General features: G+C 46.3%; 1 protein-coding gene across 3 annotated transcripts in view; it reads right to left on the reverse strand.

Annotated features, from left to right (window-relative positions):
• Positions 1 to 24,118, reverse strand: part of CCS (copper chaperone for superoxide dismutase) — a 341,687-nt gene that overhangs the window by 183,653 nt on the left and 133,916 nt on the right. For all 3 annotated transcript variants that reach the window (XM_077457073.1, XM_077457065.1, XM_077457058.1), the window contains one exon: positions 8,313 to 8,373. In XM_077457073.1, coding sequence (XP_077313199.1) covers positions 8,313 to 8,373 — 61 coding nt within the window. The remainder of the gene's footprint in view (positions 1 to 8,312; positions 8,374 to 24,118) is intronic.

The raw sequence follows: 24,118 nt of genomic DNA on the forward strand, positions 1-24,118 counted from the left end.
CCAGAGAACTTTTTATTGATGTAAACATAAGATTTCCCCATAGACATGTTTCTTTCTCGTTTTTTACCAACCCGCTGCTGCCCCCGCCCTCTCTCCTTTATTTTCTCTCTTCCTCCACTCCCCTCCCTCACTACTCGTTAGTTTTTCCCCTCCTCACACATTCGGCCGTAACCACGTCCCCTCACCTGTTCCTAGTCCGTTTCCAACCACGCCTACCGCCTCTAGCCTGCCCCTATTTAAATCCCGAGTTCCCTTCGTTCTATTCTGATTCTGCCTGATGAAAGAGCGCGGTCGTACGACAACCTCGACCCGCACGCTCAAGAAACGTGTCGCATACCCTCTGACGTCACAGCTCCGCGCCCTGGTCATCTCTGCCTCCCAAGCCTCGTTCCAAAGACCGCACATCTTGTGTCCACCATAAGCCGGCAAAAACACCTGTAGTGGACCCCATGCGAAAGGAACAGGAGCAATAAAGAACAATAAGATGACAGATGTGGACCGGATTACTGGCTGACGTCCCATAATCAGATATACCAGACGACCCTCTGTGTTTAAATGCCTATTTTTTGCCTACTAAATGTGAGTGCAAAATCTTATGTTTTTATATTGAAATTAAATACATTTTGAAACATCTACACCCAGAGGCGCCCCTCTCTCTCTCTTTTCTCCTTTGGTTGGGGGGTGGGCTGTCACGCCACTGCGGGGTCACCCACCACGTCTGTGGGTGTGATACGGTTTGAGATGTTCGTTTTTAATTGTCTTGAGCAGCGGCAAGTCTCCTCAGCCATTTAGTCACATCAGGGCTCGTTCATGGTTCGATGGGTAGGTTCCATTCATTACCCGACACGTTTTTCAGGTTCGTAGGTTGGGTCTCGTAGTTTTATATTTTACGTTTCATGCACGTTTGATAAGTCTGTCATGGTTTTCAGTTCCGTTAGTATTTTTGTTGTAGGGCAGGCATCAGGGGCCAGTCGCAAGCCTTGTCCTGTCCAGGTTGAAGGTGCTCGAAGGGAAGTCAGGTTTGGGGTTGTTGTTCTCTTGGTTTCCCATTTCCTCATTATGTGGGTTATTCGCTGCTATGCCATGTGTCTCGTGGTTAGGTATAGCGGGTGCAGAGGTTCGTTTTTAACTGGGCGTAGGGCGGGTGGCAAGTCTATTCACCCGGTTGTTGGTTTTAGCTGAAGGGAACCTGTCACGCTTTCAGGTTCAGGAGGCCTGAGTTTTCGTTTTTAATTAGCCTACGTTTGTAGGTTTTTCTCGGCCTCCGGTAAGTTAGGAGGGTTCTGGTCTTGGAAGGCCGCGTTTGGGGGGGGGGGGGGGGGGTTCTTGGGCTGAGTTGGTGGAGGGTCCATTAGGTTGTTGTTGTTTTCATGCTTATTTAGAATATGTTTTAGTTCATTTAGGATATGTCGCAGGCTGCAGACATCGGAGATTTTGCTTCTATTTCCTCTTTCCCTGCCAGGGGTTCGGATCAGGGCAGCTCGCCTTCAATGAGGACCTGGACTGTCCCGAGGTTGATGGCAGAATTGCGTCTTAGGGGGATCTCTTTCTCGGCTTCAGCCCGCAAGGCGGAACTTTTTAGGCTCTTGTTCCCCACCTCTTCAGGTTTTGGCGTGGAGCAGGCCACCCTGCGTACGATGTCCTCTTCCCTTTCCCAGATCCAGGTTACCCTTAGCAGGTTCTTTTCAGGAATTACGGGCCAGGGTGGAGGTGCTGGAGTCCAGTCCTAATCCGACCCCTGTGGATCTGGCGGCTTCAGGGATTACGGCAGGAGCTGAGGTTCCCGTGGTGGCGGGGCCGGCTCAGGTGGTGGCAGGTACTAGTTCTGATGTCCCTTCGGTCACCCCAGCCCACTTTATCCCGGGGAATCTCAGGAGGGATATTTTGGAGGGCAAGGATGTTAATCTGGCTTCCTTGTTGATTGCTGCTCATGATGTTGCTGACAATAAGTCTTATGCTTGCGGCGATGTGTCAGTTATCATCAAGTCCAGGGATCATAGGTTGAACCGCAAGCTCTCGATCCCTGAGTTTGTGCTGGCATTCAGTATGTTCAGGGATATTGTTTGCTCGATGAGCCCCCACAGGAGGGAGGAGTTGGATCATTACTTGTATGCGGTGGTAGAGTTGGGTCACAAATTTGGGGGAACGGCTTTTTAACCACTTGCTTACTGGGCACTTAAACACCCTTCCTGCCCAGACCAATATTCAGCTTTCGGTGCTCTCACACTTTGAATGACAATTACTCAGTCATGTAACACTGTACCCAAATGAATTTTTTGTCCTTTTTTTCCCCACAAATAGAGCTTTCTTTTGGTGGTATTTGATCACCTCTGGGGTTTTTATTTTTTGCGCTATAAAATGAAAAAAGACCAAAAATTTTGAAAAAAAAAACGCATATTTCTTTGTTTCTGTGACAGAATTATGCAATTAATTTTTCTTCATACATTTTTGCCACAATTTATACTGCTACATATCTTTGGTAAAAATAACCCAAATTAGTGGATATTATTTGGTCTTTGTGAAAGTTAGAGAGTCTACAAGCTGTGGTGCGAATCGCACAAAATTGATCACATCTGATGTACTGGTGGCCTATCTCGCTTCTTGTGACCCGAACAAGTCGGGAAAGTACAAATACCCCCCAAATGACCCCTTTTTTGGAAAGTAGGCATTCCAAGGTATTTAGTAAGAGGCATAGTGAGCTTTTTGATTTGATTTGATTTAAGATTTTTCATTTATTTTTTTTCCACAAAATTGTCATTGTAATAGGTTATTTCTCTCACATGGCATGTGTATACCACAAATGACACCCCCAAAAAAATTCTGCTCCTCCTCCTGAGTATTACAATACCACATGTGTGGGACTTTTTCACAGCCTGGCCACATAGAGAGGCCCAACATGCAGGGAGCGCCATCATGTGTTCTAGGAACATAAATTACACATCTAACTTGTTGACTATTTATTACACTTTTGAAGCACCAGGACAATGACACGTGACACTGATGACAGATGCCACTGATACGTGGCAATGATGACACTTATACGTGGCACTGATGACAGATGGCACTTATACGTGGCACTAATACGTGCCACCGATGACAGATGGCACTAATACATGGCACCGATGACGCGTGACACTGACAGATGGCACTGATAAGTGGCATTTATGACACGTGACACTGACAACAGATGGCACGTGACACTGACAGGTGGCACTGATGACAAATGGCACTGATACGTGGCACTGATGACAGATGGCACTTTTACGTGGCACTGATGAAAGATGGCACTGGGGGCAGGATGGCACTTTTTTTATTTTTTATTTTTAAATCAAATCAAATCAAAGCAGAACGACTGCCGCTGCAGCCGTTCATCTCTCCCCTCTCACACTGTGTCTGTGTGAGGAGGGAGAGCGGCGCTGAGAGATGATCTCATATGTTTACATATGAGATCATCTCCCATTGGACACGCCGATCGCGCTGTAAACGGCCGTTTACAGCGATCTGCGTTTGCCTGTCCCCGGGGGACACGGCAAACACAGAACTTCCCCGATGCGCGCCCGCGGCGGCGCGCATTGCGGAAGTAAAAATTAGGACGTCCAGGGACGGCCACCCGGACGAAAGCGCCTGCTCTACGGCCATCATTCGGCTATAGGGCGGGTGCGAGGTGGTTATGACTACCATCGTTCGTTTTCTGCTAAAGCTGCTGCCATGTTTTCTCAGCATCGGGTGGTCACTAACTGGAGTAGTGTGGACACTGAGCTCTTTTGCCGTCATTTTGCCGGTTTGAGGTCTCCTGTCTGCGCCACTTGCCAGTCATCATCTCACACGGCTTTCTGGTGCCCCAACACTGAGTTCCCTGTTCTCCCGGGCACTTCTAGGGGTTTCCCCAGTGCTTTACCAGCTCCGACTCAGTCTGCCACTGTTGACAAGCTGGGGCGGCCTGTTCAGTATCTGGGGAAGTCGCAGATTTATAATAATTTTAATTATGGAGTTTGTAATTACAGTCAATGTCGATTGTTACATATTTGCTCTGGTTGTTTCAGGGCCCATCCTAAATCTGCCTGCTCTCTCAGGCAGGGCAAGCGCACCTGACTGAGCCAGGTCAATGTGGATCTGTTGGAGTTTTGGTTGATCACTCACCCTTCTCCTACATCCAGGGTTTTTCTGGTGGATGGGTTTACGGAAGGGTTCCATACAGGTTTTGTTGCTCTGCCTTCAAGTACGTTTGAGAATCCCAATCTCAGGACCTCTATGGTGGATTTGGGGGCGGTAGACTCCTTGCTGCAGTCCGAGCTGGATAAGGGGTTCATCATTGGTCCCTTTTGGGTGTCTCCTTTTCAGCATTGGAGGGTTAATCCTTTGGGGTTGGTGAAGGGGAAGTTTTCCAATAAATTACGTTTGATTTACGATTTGTCTGCCCCTCATTGCTCTGCAGTGCCTAGTTTAAACTCCTTAATCCCATCGGAGGAATTTTCTTTGAAATATGCTTCTGTGGATCAGGCCATCCAGCAGATCATCGAAGTGGGGAGGGGCACCTGGCTATCCAAAGCAGACATTGCGGACGTGTTCAAACTCCTTCCGATCATGCCATCGCTCTGGCAGTGGCATGGGGTGAAGTGGAGGGGGCTGTACTATTTCGCTACCAAGCTCACCTTTGTTTCGAAAAGCAGTCCTTGGTTGTTTGATGCGTTCGTGCAGGCCCTGGCTTGGATTCTCGTTCAGGTGGAGGGTTTTCACGAGGTCATCCATTACCTGGATGATTTCCTCCTCATTGAGAGTCCGGGGCCAGCTCCTGTAGATCTGCGCAAGTTGTGCTCTGTTTTCATGGCGCTCAATGTCCCGCTGGCTGTGAAGAAATTGGAAGGCCCGGCTACGGCATTGACCTTTTTAGGGATAATATTGGACTCCAAGGCCTTGCAGGCCATTCTCCCGGCTGACAAGCTGGTCAGGATTAGGGAATGTATTCATACCTTCTATTTCTCACAGTCTTGTTCCAGGGTGGAGTTGTTATCGTTATTGGGTTGAACTTTGCAATGAGGATTATTCCGCAGGGAAGAACTTTTATTTCATGTTTGTTAGCATTATTACCATCGGCCCCGGATTCGGACTCCCGCATCAAGCTGGATACTGCCGCACTTGCGGATCTGCACATGTGGGATAATTTCCTCCGGAATTGGAACGGGATTGCCATGTTCATTCCAGCGGCATCCTTTTCCTCTCCTCGGGTGGGGTCGGATGCGGCTGCCACGGTAGGTTATGCTGCCATTTTTGGCACCCATTGGTTGGCCGGACTATGGCCGGAGGAGATTTTGGCCATCTCAGGGTTTACAGATTCTTCTGCCTTGTTTGAGATTTTCCCCATAGTGGCTGCGGCCCAGGTATGGGGTGGGTCTTGGACGGGGCAGACGGTGGTGTTCTCCACGGACAATTTGGCGGCCGTGGAGATTATCAACAAAGGCAGGTCTAGGTCTTTGGTCATCATGTCTTTTGTGCGCAGGCTAATTTGGTTGTCCTTACAGTTCCATTTCCATATACATTGCAAATTAATCAGTGGGGTGGAGAATGTTGCGGCAGATGCTTTGTCACGGCTCAACTTCCCACTATTCTTCCAACAAGTCCCAGATGCAGATGTTCTCGCCACACCTTCCCCGCAGCCGTCACTATTGAGGTTGGACTGAAATCCCATTTACTGGACGCTGCAGCACTGATCAATGTATCGTTATCGGCAAACACCAGGAAGGCGTATGCCTCGGCCTGGAATACTTTCCAGATTTTCCTGTCTCGATTTCCGTTTTTCGATGGATATGATGTACGTTTCCTGCTGGCTTTTGTGGTTTACTGCCACTCCCATTTGAGGTTGTCTCATGGCACCATCAAGTCTTATTTGGCAGGGGTTCAGCACCACCTGTCCCTGCAGGATCCAAATAGGTCATCCATATTTTCAGCGCATGCTGTTAAGGTTATTCTGAGGGGCATCCTGAGGAGCAGCCCCCCTACTTCGGTCAGGAGATTACCGGTCACAGGGCCCATTTTCCGGGGCATGTCGGAGCTGCTGGACAGGCTGCCTTTTGGGAGGTTCCTCAGTTTGGTCCTTAAAGCTGCCATCTATTTGGCTTTTTTTGGGTTTCTTAGGCCAGGGGAGTTAACCCGTACTGGCCTGGGTTCACAGGTACTCACAGTAGGTCTTTTGGTTAGGCGTCCTGACCATTACATTTTGCATTTGTCTGCGTGTGAAACTCAGCAGTTCGGGGCTGGTACGGATGTGAGGTATTTTAGTACCGGCGGTGCCTGGTGCCCTGTGGCAGTCTTGGATCAACTCGGGGCGTTGGTTGCGGGCAAGCCGAGGGACAGCCCGTTGCTACCCTTTCCTCATGCTCCCCTCACTATGGCACAGTTCACCAGGCATTGCCGGATGTTATTGTCTAATTTAGGTTTGAACCCGGCAGAGCTTTCAGGCCATTCTTTTAGGATAGGGGCGGCTTCCGCGGCTTTTCGTCAGGGGATTCCGGCCCATGTAATTAAGAAGTTGGGGAGGTGGAACTCTGCATGTTTTACTAGATACATCCCGGATCCGCAGGTTGAGATGGCTCAGGCTTTCAGACGTTTAACTGACTGATGTTATGGTTTTGGTTAATAAACTTGTTTGTTAAACTACCCTATTGTCTTCTTTTTTTGCCCCCTTTAGGTATACTGACCACGTGACCTTTTGGCACACCCCAGGTCTTTTCCTTTTGTGCTCTTTCATATCATTCTCTCGTAATTTCGTTAAGACTCCGAGTACAAATAAAAGATGAGGTTACACAGATTAACCCCTTCCCAATCAGTTGTACTGCGGCAGGTTGGCTCCCCTGGGCGAACCAGCGTAGCTGTACGTCGGTTCGCCTTTTAACCACTAGGGAACGCGTGTGCGCCGCCAGAGCCGGGCACCCACAATCTCTCGACACAGAGACAGAATGGAGATCTGTCAATGTAAACAAACAGATCTCTGTGCTGTCAGGGGTGAGGAGAGCTCTCCTCACCCAGGCAGTCCCGCCCCCCCCCCCCCCCCCAGTTAGAATCACTCCCTAGGGAACACAGTTAACCCCTTGATCGCCCCCTAGTGTTAGCCCCTTCCCTGCCAGTGACATCTACACAGTAATCAGTGCATTTATATAGCACTGATCGCTGTATAAATGCCAATGGTCCCAAAATTGTGTCAAAAGTATCCAATCTGTCCCCCATAATAGCGCAGTCCCAATAAATAACGCTGATCACAGGCATTCGTAAACAAATAAAATAATATATAATAATAATAATAATAAAAATGCCTACATCTTTCCCCTATTTTGAAAATGCTATAACGTTTGCCCATTGCGAATATTGCAATTTTTATTACCAAAAATATGTAGAAGAATACAATTAGCAATCAGCAAGTGGTTAAATACATATGTATAAAAATGTACATTTCTGCTGTGTTTCTTTGTACTGGCAACAGGTCTAAAGCAAGGACACTTATGTGGTGTGGGAAACACAGTGATCCATGCGCGTTTACCGCACCAAATGCAAATCGCACTTCCCTTGAGATCTGCTGTGGGTTTCAATACAAAGTTAACACCCCAAATGCAGGTCGCAAACGTAGTGTGTTTGCCTGCACCGGATTGCATGGTAAAAAACATCCATGTGATCCGCAGCTCAAAAAAAATAAAAAATTAATAAAAAAAAAAGTGCAAGCACTTCTTTGGTGCGATGCAGTGAATTTGCACCTTTATTGTTAAATAACATTAAAGTGGTTTCATTCTTTTTCCTTTATAAACAATAACATGTTATACTTACCTGCTCTGTGTAGTGATGTTGCAAACACCAGCCCTGATCCTCCTCTTCTCAGGTCCCTCTATGGTGCTCTTGGCCCCTCCTTCCTGGTCAGTGCCCCAACAGCAAACAGCTTGCTATGAGGGCACCTGAGCCGAGCCACAGCTCACTGTATTAATTCAGACACAGAGCTGTGACCCGGCCCCACCCCCTCTCATCGGCTGACTGATTGACAGCAGCGGGAGCCAATGGTACTGAGCTGCTGTCTCAGTCAATGAGGAGGGGGGTCCCGGGCAGCCAAGACACTGCTGCAAAATCGCCGGATCTAGATGGGGGTCATGTAAGTATTGGGGGGCTGCTGTACACAGAAGGTAGAATGCATTAAGATGAAAATCCTTCTGACTTCACAACCACTTTAAAGTCTTTTAAAACCATTACATGAAAATTGAACTGGGGTTTAAAGAATTATGCAAGAGCACACCTAATCTACTGGGCCCCTTTAAGTAAATAAAATAACTACTTACACTGTCTGCCTCTCCAGGAGCTCCATGATTATTGGCAAAAGGATTATAATGCCCACCACAACTATAGGAAAAAAAATAAAAGCATTGTTATACATAAAGAAATTTCACTGTATCCAATAATAAGTTGTAACAGGAAGAGCCTCATTTAGCAGACATTTTATTTCTGATACACAGTTCTATATAATAAAAGTAAAACTGAAAGAGAAATTATTTTCCTTCATTTTTTTGGAATAGAGTAAAAAAAAAAAAAGAGGGCTATAAACCCATGTTAATTTATTGTGTGTGTGTCATTGGGGAGGTTTTCATAGTCAATAAAAAGGAAAATCCTTCAAAAGTGAAGATTTTCCCTCTATTTATATTTGGGTGACAAACGGAAAAAAAAAAATCTTTCATTTTCATTCTCAGTGATAACGGAAAACAGGACAGAAAGGATGAATCTCCATAATGCTGGCACAGACAGCCATAAATAACTGACAAGTGTTCTAAATAACCTAGGCACATATTTTCAGTATTTTCTTATTTCTCTTCAAAGCCCTAAGTCCCGTGGCTTTCTCCTGCTCTGTTCTTCTGTTATCAGCATAACTTCTGGCAATTTCTCAGACACAGGAGATAAAAACAGCCTGAATTTTGTGTCAGGGTGGGTACTATAAATAGGTTAGCAGAAAGATGCTTTACTCACAGTACAGCTCTGAAACTCTCTGCCTATCTGGGGGGAGGGGGTGTCTCCCAGTGTGCTCCAAAACTTGTCTCACAATGCAGAATGAGGAAGTGAAAATTCTAACAGGATGTGCACTTTCTAAACAGTATACAAATCTGAAGAAAGAAGATCTAGAAAAACTTATGTAGGAGGATTGATTCTCTGTGTATCATCTGAGATTGTTCACTTCACTGGATATACGCAAGGTTTTACATCCACTTTAAGAGTCCAGCTGCTTTTGTGTTTTTATTGACCTGTATGGGCAAAGATGCAGTTCTGATGTATGTCATTTTCCAGCTCTTTCTCACGCCCAGGGAGCCACATGTCATACAGCCTGCCACACAAGTGAATGGGTGTACGTAGCTATGCTTTTGTAAACACTGATGGTTCTTTCCATTGGCATTTACCTGTGCATTATTCTTAAATAATTTCTGAATGTGCAGCTTTTGCAGAGAAGCATCAGCGTTTACAAGAGCACTGACTCCAGACGACCTAGAGGATAGGTGTAAACAGTTACATTTCTGTATTTGCAGATACTAAGCTAAGCAGGGCAATAACTTCTCCGCAGGATATGGAAGCCTTGCAAAAAGATCTGGACAAATTAATGGGGTGGGCAACTACATGGCAAATGAGGTTTCAATGTAGAAAAATTTAAAATAATGCATTTGGGTGGCAAAAATCCTTTTCTCTGTAGTTCACTGACTGACACACAGCTCCTTTATTCTTGACAATTAGGTTGTTACGCCACCTTTAGGAGAGGACTAGGCAGAACATGTTAACATGTACAAAAGAGGCGGTCTCTTCAGTAGCAACCCCCCAGCCTGCTTCTTGCAGCCTCAGTACATCAACAAGCAGTATAACGTAATCATTAAGAGGGGAGGGTGCTGTGTCAGTCAGTGAACTACAGAGAAAAGGATTTTACGGTGAGTACAAAAATCATATTTTCTCTTACGTTCACTGACTGACACAGCTCCTTTATTCTTGATTATTGGGACATCCCCAAGCGGTATAACGAGGGGTGGGAAACAGCATAAAAGAACTTCACCCACAATCAGAAATGCTCTAACCGCATCAGAACTTGCGATAACAATGCAACAGTGCATTATACTCAAAGGTAACCGTATTGTCTTTAAACAGAAAAAAGAAGTGCAGATTTGCAACATTACACGGCCCTCCGCAAAAACTTTGCGGTCAAAGCAGGCAAACAATGCGCTTACATCCACTCTGTAGAATTTGGTAAAAAACTGCACGGACAACTAAATCTCCACCTACACACCAGAGTGACTGACACTCAAGGTCGAAAGCCCAAGAGACCAATTGTCCTGGTGGAATGGACCATGGCAGGAAAGGGGGGCACCTGCCCCTTCAAGATGTAGGCCTGTACCACATCTGTACGATCCACCTGGAAATGGTGGTAGAGGAGACCGCCATACCTCTTTTTTGGACCATCTACCAAAACGAACAGAGAATCTAACTCCCGAAGGGGAGCCGTGGCAGACAAATATATATATTTATAGCCCTGTCCACGTCCAAGGAATAAAGGGCCACCTCTTAGGATGTTTCGGTTTAGGACACAGATGGTAACACAATATCTTCATTGATGTGACACACTGAAACCACCTTTGGCAGAAAGGAAGGTTGCAGACACAACACCACCTTATCCTTATGGGTAACCATATAGGGTGACTTGCAAAACAAAGCCGCCAGTTCCGAAATCCTCCTGGCCGATATAATGGCCACTAGAAAGACCACTTTCTGGGAAAGAGTCAACAATTTCTCTGATGTTCTCAAACGGAGGTTTCTGAAGCGCCGATAACACCAGGTTCAGATCCCACGGGGGTAACGGTGTATACACTGGAGGAACTACAAGTCGGACCCCCTGCACAAAAGTGCTCACTAAAGAGTAAGACGCCAGGTGTCGCTGAAAAAAGACAGCCAAAGCAGAGATTGGTCCTTTAATAGTGCTTAAAGCCAACTTTTGGTCTACTCCTCGCTGTGGAAACAGCAGGATCCTGGAAACGTAATAGGTGCATGGATGCCATCCTTTCTCACAGAGATGTATGCCTTCCAGGTATGACGGTATATCTTCAGAGAAGATTTCCATGCCCCAACATAGTCGAGATCACAGAGTCTGATAGGCCTCGGTACCTTAGCATCTGGTTCTCAACAGCCATGCTGTTAAAACCAGCAATGGTAAAACAAGAAGGAGAATCGGACCTTGACATAGAAGGTCCTCTCGCAACAGCAGTCGCCAGGGAGCCTTCGCAACCAAGAATACTAGGTCGGCGCGTCAGGGACGCCGAGGCCAATCTGAGGCATTAGTATTACTGGAACCCCCTCTGCCTCCACTCTGTGGAGCAGACGTGGTAGTAGCTTTATAGGAGGAAAGTCATAGATCAGTCAGTACTGATCTCATGGAACTCTCAGCGCGATTGACGCTTCTGCCCAAGGATCTCTTATCCTGGATAGGAATATCGGCCCCTTCCGAGTGAGATGGGAGGCCAGGAGATCCACATCTGTTGTGCCCCACCACAGGCACGGTAGCCTGAACATCTCTGGATGCAATGCCCATTCTCCTAGGCCCAGCATCTGGCGACTTAGGTAGTCCACCTGCCAGTTTTCAACTCACGGGATGTAAATGGCCGACAAGGCCGGTACCTGTCGCTCTGTCCACTGAAGGATGTGAGCGACCTCCCATGCTGCAGCCAAGCTACTTGTTACTCCTTGATGGTAGACATATGCTACCACCGTGGCGTTGTATGACCTGATCCTGATCGAACGCCCTTGTAGTCTCATTGAATATGTGGAGAGAACACCTGATCGCTCGGAGTTTGAGCACATTGATCGGCAACTTGGGTTCCGCACCCGACCAGAAACCCTGGGTTGACTGTACTCTCAGTACTCCACCCCAGTCCAATGCAGAGTTAGGAACGACTTCCCGGACCGAAGTGCAGGGGACCTCAGAGACCAAAGCAGGGAGTCCCTGACTGACTGGCTCACCTGAATCTACCGATACAGGGATAACAGAGATTTGTCCCATTTCATCAATATCTCCTTCTGCAAGACTCTGGTGTGAAACTGGGCGTACGGTACCGACTCGAGGGAGGCCACCATGAGGCCCAGAACGTGCATGCAGAAAACGCAGCGATGAACATCTGCGGTTCAGCAATAGTTTTACCGCGGCTCTGAAAGTCTGCAGTTTTGTCTGAAGGGAGAACACTCTCACTTCCATGGAGTCCAGCGGTAAGCCCAGGTACTCCAAGCGCTGAATCGGTATGAACACCAACCTTTTTAGGTTCAACAGCCACCCAAATTCCCGCAGGGTTTGCATGGTGATCGCCACTTTCTTCTTTAATTCTGAGGCGGAAGCTGCTCTCACAAGGAGATCGTCCAGACAACCTGCGATTGTGATCCCACATTGTCTCAACAGAACCAAAATTGGAGTCAATACCGTGGTAAAGACTCGGAGTGCTGAAACCAAGCCAAAAAAGAAGGATCCACAAACTAGTAGTGGGCTTCCCCGACTGCAATTCGCAGAACCCTCTGATGCCCGAGGCATATGGGTATGTGAAGGTACTGTAACATTGGGGTGTTTAGCTCAATTGGTAGATGCATTTTTTAGTCCACATCAGGCAGGCGTTGATGGTTAAGGGCCTGGTAGCCCATGTTTATTATAAGAAAACAAAATATTAGTCCATCCAGAAATCCCACGCAGGGGTCCAAGCTTACATTAAATACACAAAAAATCCAAATGAAAATGCTAGCCCACCTGGCTACTCTTCAGCAGTAGTGCTGCTATAGGTACTTGCTCCGTCCACCAAACTGCTTGGACGCACACAGTCTTAGGCTCCTTGGACGCACACAGCTTCAAGCCCTTTAACACACAGCTTTGGACTCCTTGGACGCACACAGCTTCAAGCTACTCCACTCCACCATCCTTCACACTCTACTCCCAACAGTCCCTTCGTTATATGGGCTGTGTGCAGCTGGGCACACACCCTGCTCGTTATCACCAAGACCTGGACACAGGATTGGAGATCCCTCTTTCCTCCAATTTCACAGGGACAGAGCCTCGCTCTGTCACATATCCCCCCCCTTTGTTTTGATCCGGAGGGAGGAACACCAGCACCCATCATGCTGGTTGGGACACCTCTGTGCTGGCTGTCAGCCACGTAGGCCCAACCTTTTTCCGGGTGTGCTTCCAGGAACATTCCCCCCCTTTGTTTCGACCCAGAGGGCGGAACCCCCAAGTTACTTTTGTCACCTCTGCTATGAGCTTTGATGCAACCTTCCCAACTTTTCTTCCGAGTGCATTTCCATAAGCACTTCCTCTCCTGAAATCTTAATGGGTTCCCGTTGGTCTTCCTACCAACCCTTCTGCCTCCACGCTTCAGGTTCCCAGGTTTCCCCAAAACTCTCTCAGCAGTATTGTTCTGAGACTGTAGGGGGCCTATTTCTATAGTTTTTAGAACGGAAACCCACCTCTTATTTCTGGTACCTGACTCAGCAGTCACTAATTGATTACCAGGTTTACCTGTACCTTTGGACACCACATTATCATGTACCATTAACACATTATTTGGTTCATCATTGACAGACATATTCAAACCAACATTAGACCTCTCAATGTTGCACATGTCACCAATGCCTTTTTTTTTCAAAATTTGCTAGGGCAGAGTCTGCAGAGGGCACACATACCAGAGGGCCCGATATCACCCACAGGAACCTCACAGGACGCCACCTCCCCTGGGTTCACCCACTCTGCAGGCAGCTGTCCTACCACTTGACCCATTCTGATGCCATCTGTATTTTTATCCACCGGAACAGGCAAGCTCTCGTCTGATCCACATACAATTTTTACCACGCTCCTTGCCCATTCCCCTGTCCCGGGGACCTGATTAGGTTTGTCACCTAAACCAACCACTGGACTGGGGACCCCAGTCTCTTTAACCACCTTTGTTTGAGCCCTGGTCAGGATCTCTGCTGCTTTCATAAGCCTCACACACTTTTGCATTTTTCACAGGTTGTGTTAATCCACCATTTACCTGCACATTTTTAGTACTAGCAGCTTGCGCTAACACATTACCATTACACAGTACAGTTCCATTCTGTCCCACCAGAGTGACATCGCAGTTGTCCAGGGCAACCTCTGACTCCAACACATTAAGTTCCCTGGAGATTCCTGTGGACAACTGTGCTGTCTTACCACCAGTTGCTACAGGCAACGGCCCATTTTTGATAACCCCAGGTTCTTTCAGAGCAAAAGTTTTCCCAACAGCATTAAACTTTTCATTAACAGTAACACTTATAGCATTTTTCGCATTTGTAGGCTGTCCTAGCCCATGGTCAACTTGAGCCTGATAGTCATTAGGCACAACACTTTTAGTCATCAACACAGGTTCTATTTGGATTTTAACCCTTGCATTCCCACTATATAGGGAAAAGTCATTCTCAAGTGCACATTCAGTGGCCCCACTAACTGGGGTCACTCTCACATCATCATGGACAGTCTCGTAACCAGTCCTTTAAAACATGAAAATCAGCAGTTCCAGCCATCATTTCATTAAAGACAGTCTTACCCACCGCAGTAGTTGGGGTCACCATCTTCATTTGAGTACGTCGTCTTATGCACCAGTCCTCTGCTGCACTTTTACTGGCCAACTCCTCCTGGTGGCCATGGGATGAAACTACGGCAGGCATCTCCCACCGTTTAGCACCCCCTGCAGGCACAACAGGAAACTTCTTGTTGCTAGGGGTGACTGCAAACATATTTTCACCGGAATCTGGGCCTACAGACAAAACTTTCTCAGCAACATTATCTCCAGCCGTATTCCACAACCTAGGGCAAGAAAACATGCCATGCCCCAGCTGGCCACATTCCAGGCATGGTACTGGACGATTTTTTCCCAAAGCGATTCTCTCCTGGTGATTCCCAGCTGGCCGGAATGCACAGGCCTCTTTGTGGGGACGCTGAACCAAACCTCTACTGCAGCTCCTTTCAGGCATAAATTTCACTCCGGTTGCCATGGGAGACCGCACTCTCCCAGCAGAACTTTGCTGGCTCTCTCCAACATGATAAATTGGCTCCTCCTTAAGCCACTTTCCACGATCCTTATTAGACATAGCCCATGGTACAGAGACAGCCCGACTGGCTTCCTCTGCGTTGCTATGGGCAACCACTCTCATCCTCAGCCTTTGATCAGCCTCGCTCCTTGCATATAGCATGGGCTTCTCTCTGCTGGATCCCGTCTCATGCTGTGACACATTCACATCTTTCACAATAGCTGTTTTAACTGCATCAGCTTTGCCAGGGGCAACAACAGCCCTCTTCCAGTTATGGACATCCAGCGGCTTTCCCCTTGCACTGAGGGTTGGCTTCCTTTCCTCTGTAGCTTGGTTCAGTGCTGCTAAATGCCGCTTGCACCAATCCACTGCAGATTGAAATGCTGGTGGACTCTCCATAATAGCAGTCACCTGTGCACTCATTGCACCAGTGTTGCTAGGGACAACCCTAGCCCTTTTTCTCCTTGATACACTCTGATCAGGTATGTATGGGGCTCGTTCGGGCGGTAACAACCCCTCCAACCACAGAGCTCTGTCTCTTTTAAAGCAAGTTGCTTTTCTCTTCATGCAAGCTTTCCTCACCTGCACATTGCACACACTGATTGTGCTGTCTCATGCACACAAACACAGTTCATAGCAAGAGAAAAAAAAAATTGACTTTTCATTCACAGGTACACCACCTGCAACACGCAATTCCTTTTGCCTGGCTGCACTTCCACACACAGCCAATAGTTCCTGACTTGAACTAACTGTAGAGCAAGGACCCGGATTCCACCGTCTTGTGCCCGCATTCGAACACCACTTGTAACATTGGGGTGTTTAGCTCAATTGGTAGATGCATTTTTTAGTCCACATCAGGCAGGCGTTGATGGTTAAGGGCCTGGTAGCCCACGTTTATTATAAGAAAACAAAATATTAGTCCATCCAGAAATCCCACGCAGGGGTCCAAGCTTACATTAAATACACAAAAAATCCAAATGAAAATGCTAGCCCACCTGGCTACTCTTCAGCAGTAGTGCTGCTATAGGTACTTGCTCCGTCCACCAAACTGCTTGGACGCACACAGTCTTAGGCTCCTTGGACGCACACAGCTTCAACCCTTCATCGCACACAGCTTTGGGCTCTTTGGACGCACACAGCTTCAAGCTACTCCACTCCACCATCCTTCACACTCTACTCCCAACAGCCCCTTCGTTATATGGGCTGTGTGCAGCTGGGCACACACCCTGCTCGTTATCACCAAGACCTGGACACAGGGTTCGAGATCCCCCTTTCCTCCAATTTCACAGGGACAGAGCCTCGCTCTGTCACAGTACGCATCCTGGAGTCCAAAGACGCCAGGGAGTCCCCTTGATAGAGTGCAGCGACTACTGAGCGAACTGATTCCATTCTGAACCTCTGAACTTTAACAAAGCAATTGAGGCCATCAGGTCCAAGATTAGACGTACCCCTTCCTTTTTGGGGACTACAGATTGGAGTAGAACCCCTGAAACCTTTCTGACTCCGGAACAGGCACTACCATCCTGCGGCTTAGCAGGTCCCATACTGTCCCCCATAGGGCCTCCGAGCGAACCGAGAGTAAGGATATGCAGGAGGGGAAGAGTCAGTTTGGTGGCCAAGAGAGGAACTCTATCTTGTAGCCAGAGGAAATCAGTTCACAGACCCATTGGTCAGATAGCCGAGAGGCCCACCGGGCTGCAAACTCCCTAAGGCGTACCCCCACCTGTATGACGGGTGGGGGCAAACCTTCATGCGGTAACACTTTTGCTTGCAGGCTTGCGGTTCCAGGGACGCTTTTGTCCCTCAGGACAGACACCCAGTGGGGAGACGACAGACACCCAGTGGGGAGACGACAGACACCCAGCGCAGCCCCCCACCCAAGGTGAGAGCCACCCAGGGGACCCCTAACTATATTGCACACACACCGCTTAGCAGCCTATGCAGCATCCCCCATGGGGGGGGGCTAGGGACAGGGAGAGAAGAGAGGGAGGAGAGGGACCCCTGAATCAACCTCCCAGGGAATGCCCAGCTGCTCAGCCCCACCGAGGCAGGGAGAGCTGTACTTACCATTCCGGATGAGCTGGGGACATTCCATCACAGACCCACTCTCCGATCAGTACAGGGTGGCTGCTGGCCATGGCACACTGTGACGCAGACATCAGTAGCCCGGTCATATGTGTGCCCCAGAGCATTGCGCTCACTGGCCGCCCCTGGAGCCTGAGGGGCATGTCGTGGCCGACCCAATGCGTAGCTATGGTCTGGGGAGACTACAAGGATAAGGGTATCCAGCCTGTCACCCAGCCGGCTGTTGATAGCAGATCACAGGATCTTAATCTTGCGCAAAAGGCAAACTTCTGCAAAAAAAAATCCCAGGACCGATGGGCCCGCAGGGTTCCTAGGTCCATCTCCTTCACTTGGCAGAAAAAAACTGAGGCTGCAGGAAGCAGGCTGGGGGGTTGTTACTGAAGGGACCGCCCCTTGGGCGGAACTAGAAAGTTCTGTTTTTTTCTACATGTTAACATGTTCTGCCTAGTCCTGAAGGTGGCATAACAACCCAATGGTCAAGAATAAAGAAGCTGTGTCAGTCAGTGAAAGCAAGAGAAAATATGAATGCAATCTATACACAATGCCAAGCTGTTGCTAACAAAGCAAACAGAATATTGGCATGCATTAAAAAGGGGATTAATTTCAGAGATAAAATGATAATTCTCCTGCTCTACAAGACTCTGGTCCGGCTGCACCTAGAGTATGCTGTCCGTTTCTGGGCACCAGTCCTCAGGAAGGATGTAATAGAAATGGAGCGAGTACAAAGAAGGGCAACAAAGCGAAACAAAGGGTCTGGAGGATATTAGTTATGAGGAAAGGTTGCAAGCACTGAACTTATTCTCTCTGGAAAAAAGACGCTTGAGAGGGGATAGGATTTCAATATATAAATACCATACTGATGACCTCATAATAGGGATAAAACTTTTTTGCGGAAGGGAGTTTAACAAGACTTGTGGTCACTCATTAAAATTAGAAGAAAAGAGAATTAACCTTAACCCATGTAGAGGGTTCTTTACTGTAAGAGCGGCAAAGAGGTGGAATTCCCTTCCACGGGTGGTGGTCTCAGCAGAAACTATTAAACACCTGAACTGAATATCCCGCAACATACAGGGATATACACAATGTCATACTGACATATACAGTGCCTTGCGAAAGTATTCGGCCCCCTTGAACTTTTCAACCTTTTGCCACATTTCAGGCTTCAAACATAAAGATAAAGAATTAGATAGTGGGCTATGGCGCTAAAACCCAATATGTATTTAACCTATGAGGGTCTATTTATAAAGATATATACAAAATTAATTTATAAGTGTTACAATACAAATCTATATTTTAGTGCTGACATTTTTTTTTACGTTGCAAAATTAAAATGAGAAAAATGCAATCATCAGTGTGTGCAAATACGTGCTGACACTACTGTGACCCATAAATATAATTTGCTTATAATAATAATAATATCAAAATTCATTAAAAAAATAATTCAAAAGGTTGTGCAAAATAATTAATCCCAAAAACGTCCTTGTGCATAGAAAAAACTTTCAAAATCGCATTCTGGGATCGCTGGAAAGTCCCATACAATAAAGTCCCAGGTAGTGGTAACACAAGGTAAAGTGACTAGTGCAAAAGTGCCAATCCTCATTGCGAGAAAACACTCGTCCCCGGTGCGCCACTCAGTGTTGTGGTAATGTGAATGCTCTCACCAGATCATGTACCCCTGTGGGCTTGGATGGGCTTTCACAGTATGAGTCACTGTGCTGCTATCTGGATACTGCTGCTGGTGCGCTGGGGGAAAGTTCACTCTTCACTTTATGTGCACTCCGTTGTTATGTACATTGAGGGAAGAAAAACATATCCATGGTGCAGTACGTTTGAACAGCTTTTTATTTAATTACATAAAAGAAAATTACTCACATTTGCTAGTAAAAACAGTTCGCGTTTGTAAACAGGTAAAAACAAATTCCGCCGACCGATGCTGGCTATAGGAAGGGTGCACGTACGTAGCCATTCCCTACGCGTTTCGTCAGAGTGACGTCTTCTGGAGCGGCCATATTGGTGCACCTTCCTGTTTAAGTAGGGTGCAGTGCTCCACTGCGCTTGCGCGGATCGAACAGCGCCATTTTGGATGTGGGAGTCCCCTATGTTACGATCCAATTACTCCTCCTCTGATGTGTGCGTCACACATTATTCCTATTGGAGGTGTATCGCTGCAATTTTTTATATATAATGACGTATCCCCTACAACTGATGGTTATATGTATATACGTGGAGCACTGTGACCCGCTTTTTATGCCTAAATGAGCCTGCTACTGACCCCACTCCACACATCTGCTATTCATGTAATATCTCTGTCATAGTAAAACCCCGGTGGGAGTTATTATATAAATATACACAAAATAGAAAAATAGAAAGTAAAATTCAGACAAATGAAATTAAAATTACAAATGGAAAAAATTATAATAAAAAATAAGAATAAAATTGAAATAAAAATAAATGGGGTGAATATAAATATAAAATTGCGGAATGTTAAAATAAAATTGTTCACTTTTATCATGTATGGCTGTTATTATTGCTTTAATAAAGGAACACAGATTATATTTATATTAAAGTCCAGAAGGAGAGACTGGAGGTCCTAATTTTTAGTTGTAATAAAAAATAAAAAGATGTGAAACATCTTTTAATTTTTAATTTTTTATTTAGGACGTTTTTGGTAATAATTATTTTGCACAACCTTTTGAATGATTTTTTTTTATGAACTTTGATATTATTATTATAAGCAAATTATATTTATGGGTCACAGTAGTGTCAGCACGTATTTGCACACACTGATTATTGCATTTTTCTCATTTTAATTTTGCAACGTAAAAAAAATTTTCAGCACTGAAATATACATTTGTATTCTAACACTTATAAATTAATTTTGTATATATCTTTATAAATAGACCCTCATAGGTTAAATATATATTGGGTTTTAGCGCCATAGCCCACTATCTAATTCTTTACATTTAAACCCCCCCCCATCTTTAGGGGGTGGAGGATCTAGGCAAAGGCAGCTCTAACCCTTGTAAATCTTACGTCTAATAACTCACAGTAGTTTTTGCATTTTCATTTTTATTTTAAATTTCCCTTTGTCTTAGTCACACACAGGGTGGGAAGTCCGTAGCGTGACTTTATTTATTTATTCAAACATAAAGATATACAATTTTTATTTTTTGTGAAGAATCACCAACAAGTGGGACACAATTGTGAAGTGGAACGAAATCTATTGGATAATTTTAAGCTTTTTTAGCAAATAAACTGAAAAGTGGTGCATGCAAAATTATTCGGCCCCTTTACTTTCAGGGCAGCAAACTCACTCCAGAAGTTCAGCGAGGATCTCTGAATGATCCAATGTTGTCCTAAATGACTGATGGTGATAAATAGAATCCACCTGTGTGTAATCAAGTCTCTGTATAAATGCACCTGCTCTGTGATAGTCTCAGGGTTCTGTTGAAAGCGCAGAGAGCATCATGAAGACCAAGGAACACACCAGGCAGGTCCGTAATACTGTTGTGGAGAAGTTTAAAGCCGGATTTGGATACAAAAAGATTTCCCAAGCTTTAAACATCCCAAGGAGCACTGTGCAAGTGATCATTTTGAAATGGAAGGAGTATCAGACCACTGCAAATCTACCAAGACCTGGACGTCCCTCTAAACTTTCAGCTCAGACAAGGAGAAGACTGATCAGAGATGCAGCCAAGAGGCCCATGATCACTCTGGATAAACTGCAGAGAACTACAGCTGAGGTGGGAGAGTCTGTCCATAGGATAACAATCAGTCGTACACTGCACACATCTGGCCTTTATGGAAGAGTGGCAAGAAGAAAGCCAATTCTCAAAGATATCCATAAAAAGTCTCGTCTAAAGTTTGCCACAAGCCACCTGGGAGACACACCAAACATGTGAAAGAAGGTGCTCTGGTCAGATGAAACCAAAATCGAACTTTTTGCCCACAATGCAAAACGATATGTTTGGCGTAAAAGCAACACAGCTCATCACCCTCAACACACCATCCCCACTGTCAAACATGGTGGTGGCAGCATCATGGTTTGGGCCTGCTTTTCTTCAGCAGGGACAGGGAAGATGGTTAAAATTGAGGGGAAGATGGATGCAGCCAAATACAGGACCATTCTGGATGAAAACCTGTTGGAGTCTGCAAAAGACCTGAAACTAGGACAGAGATTTATCTTCCAACAAGACAATGATCCCAAACATACAGCAAAATCTACAAAGGAATGGTTCACAAATAAACGTATCCAGGTGTTAGAATGGCCAAGTCAAAGTCTAGACCTGAATCCAATCAAGAATCTGTGGAAAGAGCTGAAAACTGCTGTTCACAAACGCTCTCCATTCAACCTCACTGAGCTTGAGCTGTTTTGCAAGGAAGAATGGGCAAGAATTTCAGTCTCTCGATGTGCAAAACTGATAGAGACATACCCCAAGCGACTCGCAGCTGTAATCGCAGCAAAAGGTGGCTCTACAAAGTATTAATGCAAGGGGGCCGAATAATTTTGCACGCCCCACTTTTCATTTTTTTATTAGTTTAAAAAGTTTCAAAAATGCAATAGATTTCGTTCCACTTCACAATTGTGTCCCACTTGTTGGTGATTCTTCACAAAAATAAAAATGTTATATCTTTATGTTTGAAGCCTGAAATGTGGCAAAAGGTTGAAAAGTTCAAGGGGGCCGAATACTTTCGCAAGGCACTGTAATCACACATATAGGATGGCCTCGATGGACTGGTGTCTTTTTTTTTTTACCTCACCTACTATGTAACTATGTAATTGCCGCATACAGCCATTCCAATCTATGGCAGTGTATTCATAATGTGTTTTTCATTGTGATAACCAATAGTACTGCATTTATAATGGAGTAGTAGGGCAGAAAGGGCAGGCATAGTCTGCACTTTTGATGAATGCCTGATAGGTTCAGCTGCTTGTATTAACCACTGTAGCACTAGAGGAGGATCCCAACTGCATGCGTATCAGGGGATTGAAAATTTCAAGAAAGACAGCTGTCACCAGCACAAGGGACACATTTCATTCTTTGCAAGTATTGTACCTGGTGATGGTTTAAAAAAAAAAGGGGTTATAAAGTCTCATGGTTTTTCACCTTAATGCATTGTGCTGCAGCTGCCCTCAGAGCCCCCACCCCCCGCCCTTTTTCTTACTGGAAATCGGGTCTCCGTGGGGACACCCGATGGAGGAAGGAGCGGAGCCACTCTGCAAACCTCTTGCACAGAGCAGGCGAGTATGACATGTTACTTAACCACTTTAATAACGGGCTATAGTCATATGACGTCCGCAGATGGGATCTCCCTTCTTGGGCAGGCGTCACGTGATGTTGTTTCTCGCTGCTTCTGCGGGCCCCCGGGGGCCCGCAGCGTGGTGAACGGAGATGAGGCATGTCCCTCGGACACAGCCCATCCCAGATCCATGTAAAGTGCCAATAAAAAAAAAAGTTTCTTTACCACGTGACTGGCTGTGTCCAATCGCAGCCAGTGACATGTACTGCCCACGTGCACGCAAAGAGTGGTGATCGGAGATGAGGCTCGTCACCCTGACACAGCCCAACCCTGATCGCAGTAAAGAGCCAATGAAATTGGCTCTTTACCATGTGACCGGCTGTGTCCAATCACTGCCGCTCACAGAATGTCAACAAACCGCTGTAACAAGGCGTTACCAGGTTCTCCTCCTCACAAACCGATCGTGTGTGAGGAGATTGCGGTAACATCTTGTAACCGCTCACAGTGTACACCTGATTGCCCCCACTGATAAAGAGGACCTATCACCAGCCATCAAAGTACCTGTCACCACCAGAGTACCCGAGTAACTTTCACAGCCTATCTGAGTACCCGAGTACCTGTCACAGTTCGTCTGAGTACCCGTCACAGCCCATATGAGTACCTGAGTACCTGTCACAGTCCATCTGAGTACAAGAGTACCTGTCACAGTCCATCTGAGTACTAGAGTACCTGTCACAGTCCATCTGAGTACTAGAGTACCTGTCACAGTCCATCTGAGTACTAGAGTACCTGTCACAGTCCATCTGAGTACTAGAGTACCTGTCACAGTCCATCTGAGTACTAGAGTACCTGTCACAGTCCATCTGAGTACTAGAGTACCTGTCACAGTCCATCTGAGTACTAGAGTACCTGTCACAGTCCATCTGAGTACTAGAGTACCTGTCACAGTCCATCTGAGTACTAGAGTACCTGTCACAGTCCATCTGAGTACAAGAGTACCTGAGCATCTGTCACAGCCCATCCGAGTACCTGTCATAGCCCACCTGAGTACCAGTCACCAGCCCATCAGAGTACCCGAGTAACTATCTGTAGCCCAGAGTACCCGAGTACCTGTCACCAGGCCATCACAGTACCCGAGTACCTGCCACCAAGCCATCACAGTAGCCAAGTATCTATCTCCAGCCCATCAGAGAAACCGAGTACCTGTCACCAGCCCATCAGAGTAACCGAGTACCTGTCACCAGCCCATCAGAGTAACCGAGTACCTGTCACCAGCCCATCAGAGTAACCGAGTACCTGTCACCAGCCCATCAGAGTAACCGAGTACCTGTCACCAGCCCATCAGAGTAACTGAATGCCTGACACCAACCCATGCCTCATAGAATATAAGTTGGGGTGTTTGCTTTCCAAAATGGGGTAATTTTTTGGGTAATTCCACTGTCCTGGTGCTCAAGGACCTTCAAAAGTGTGATAGGTAGGAATGAAATGAGGTGTAATTTATGCTCCCAGAAGGCCTGAAGGTACTACTTCAATGTTGGACCTCTGTATGTGGCAAGGCTGTGTAAAAGTCCCACACATGTGGTATTGCCATACTCAGGAGGAGTAGCAGAATGTGTTTTGGGTTGTCATTTTTGCCATATACATGCTATGTGTTAGAAATACCTTATAAATTGACAACTTTTTTTTTTCTTTATACACAAAGAATTATAATTTTCTTTCC

The sequence above is a fragment of the Lithobates pipiens genome, unplaced genomic scaffold (genome assembly GCF_037356315.1).
Source record: "Lithobates pipiens isolate NorthernLeopardFrog02 unplaced genomic scaffold, aLitPip1_a1.2 Scaffold_10, whole genome shotgun sequence".
Classification (NCBI taxonomy): domain Eukaryota; kingdom Metazoa; phylum Chordata; class Amphibia; order Anura; family Ranidae; genus Lithobates; species Lithobates pipiens.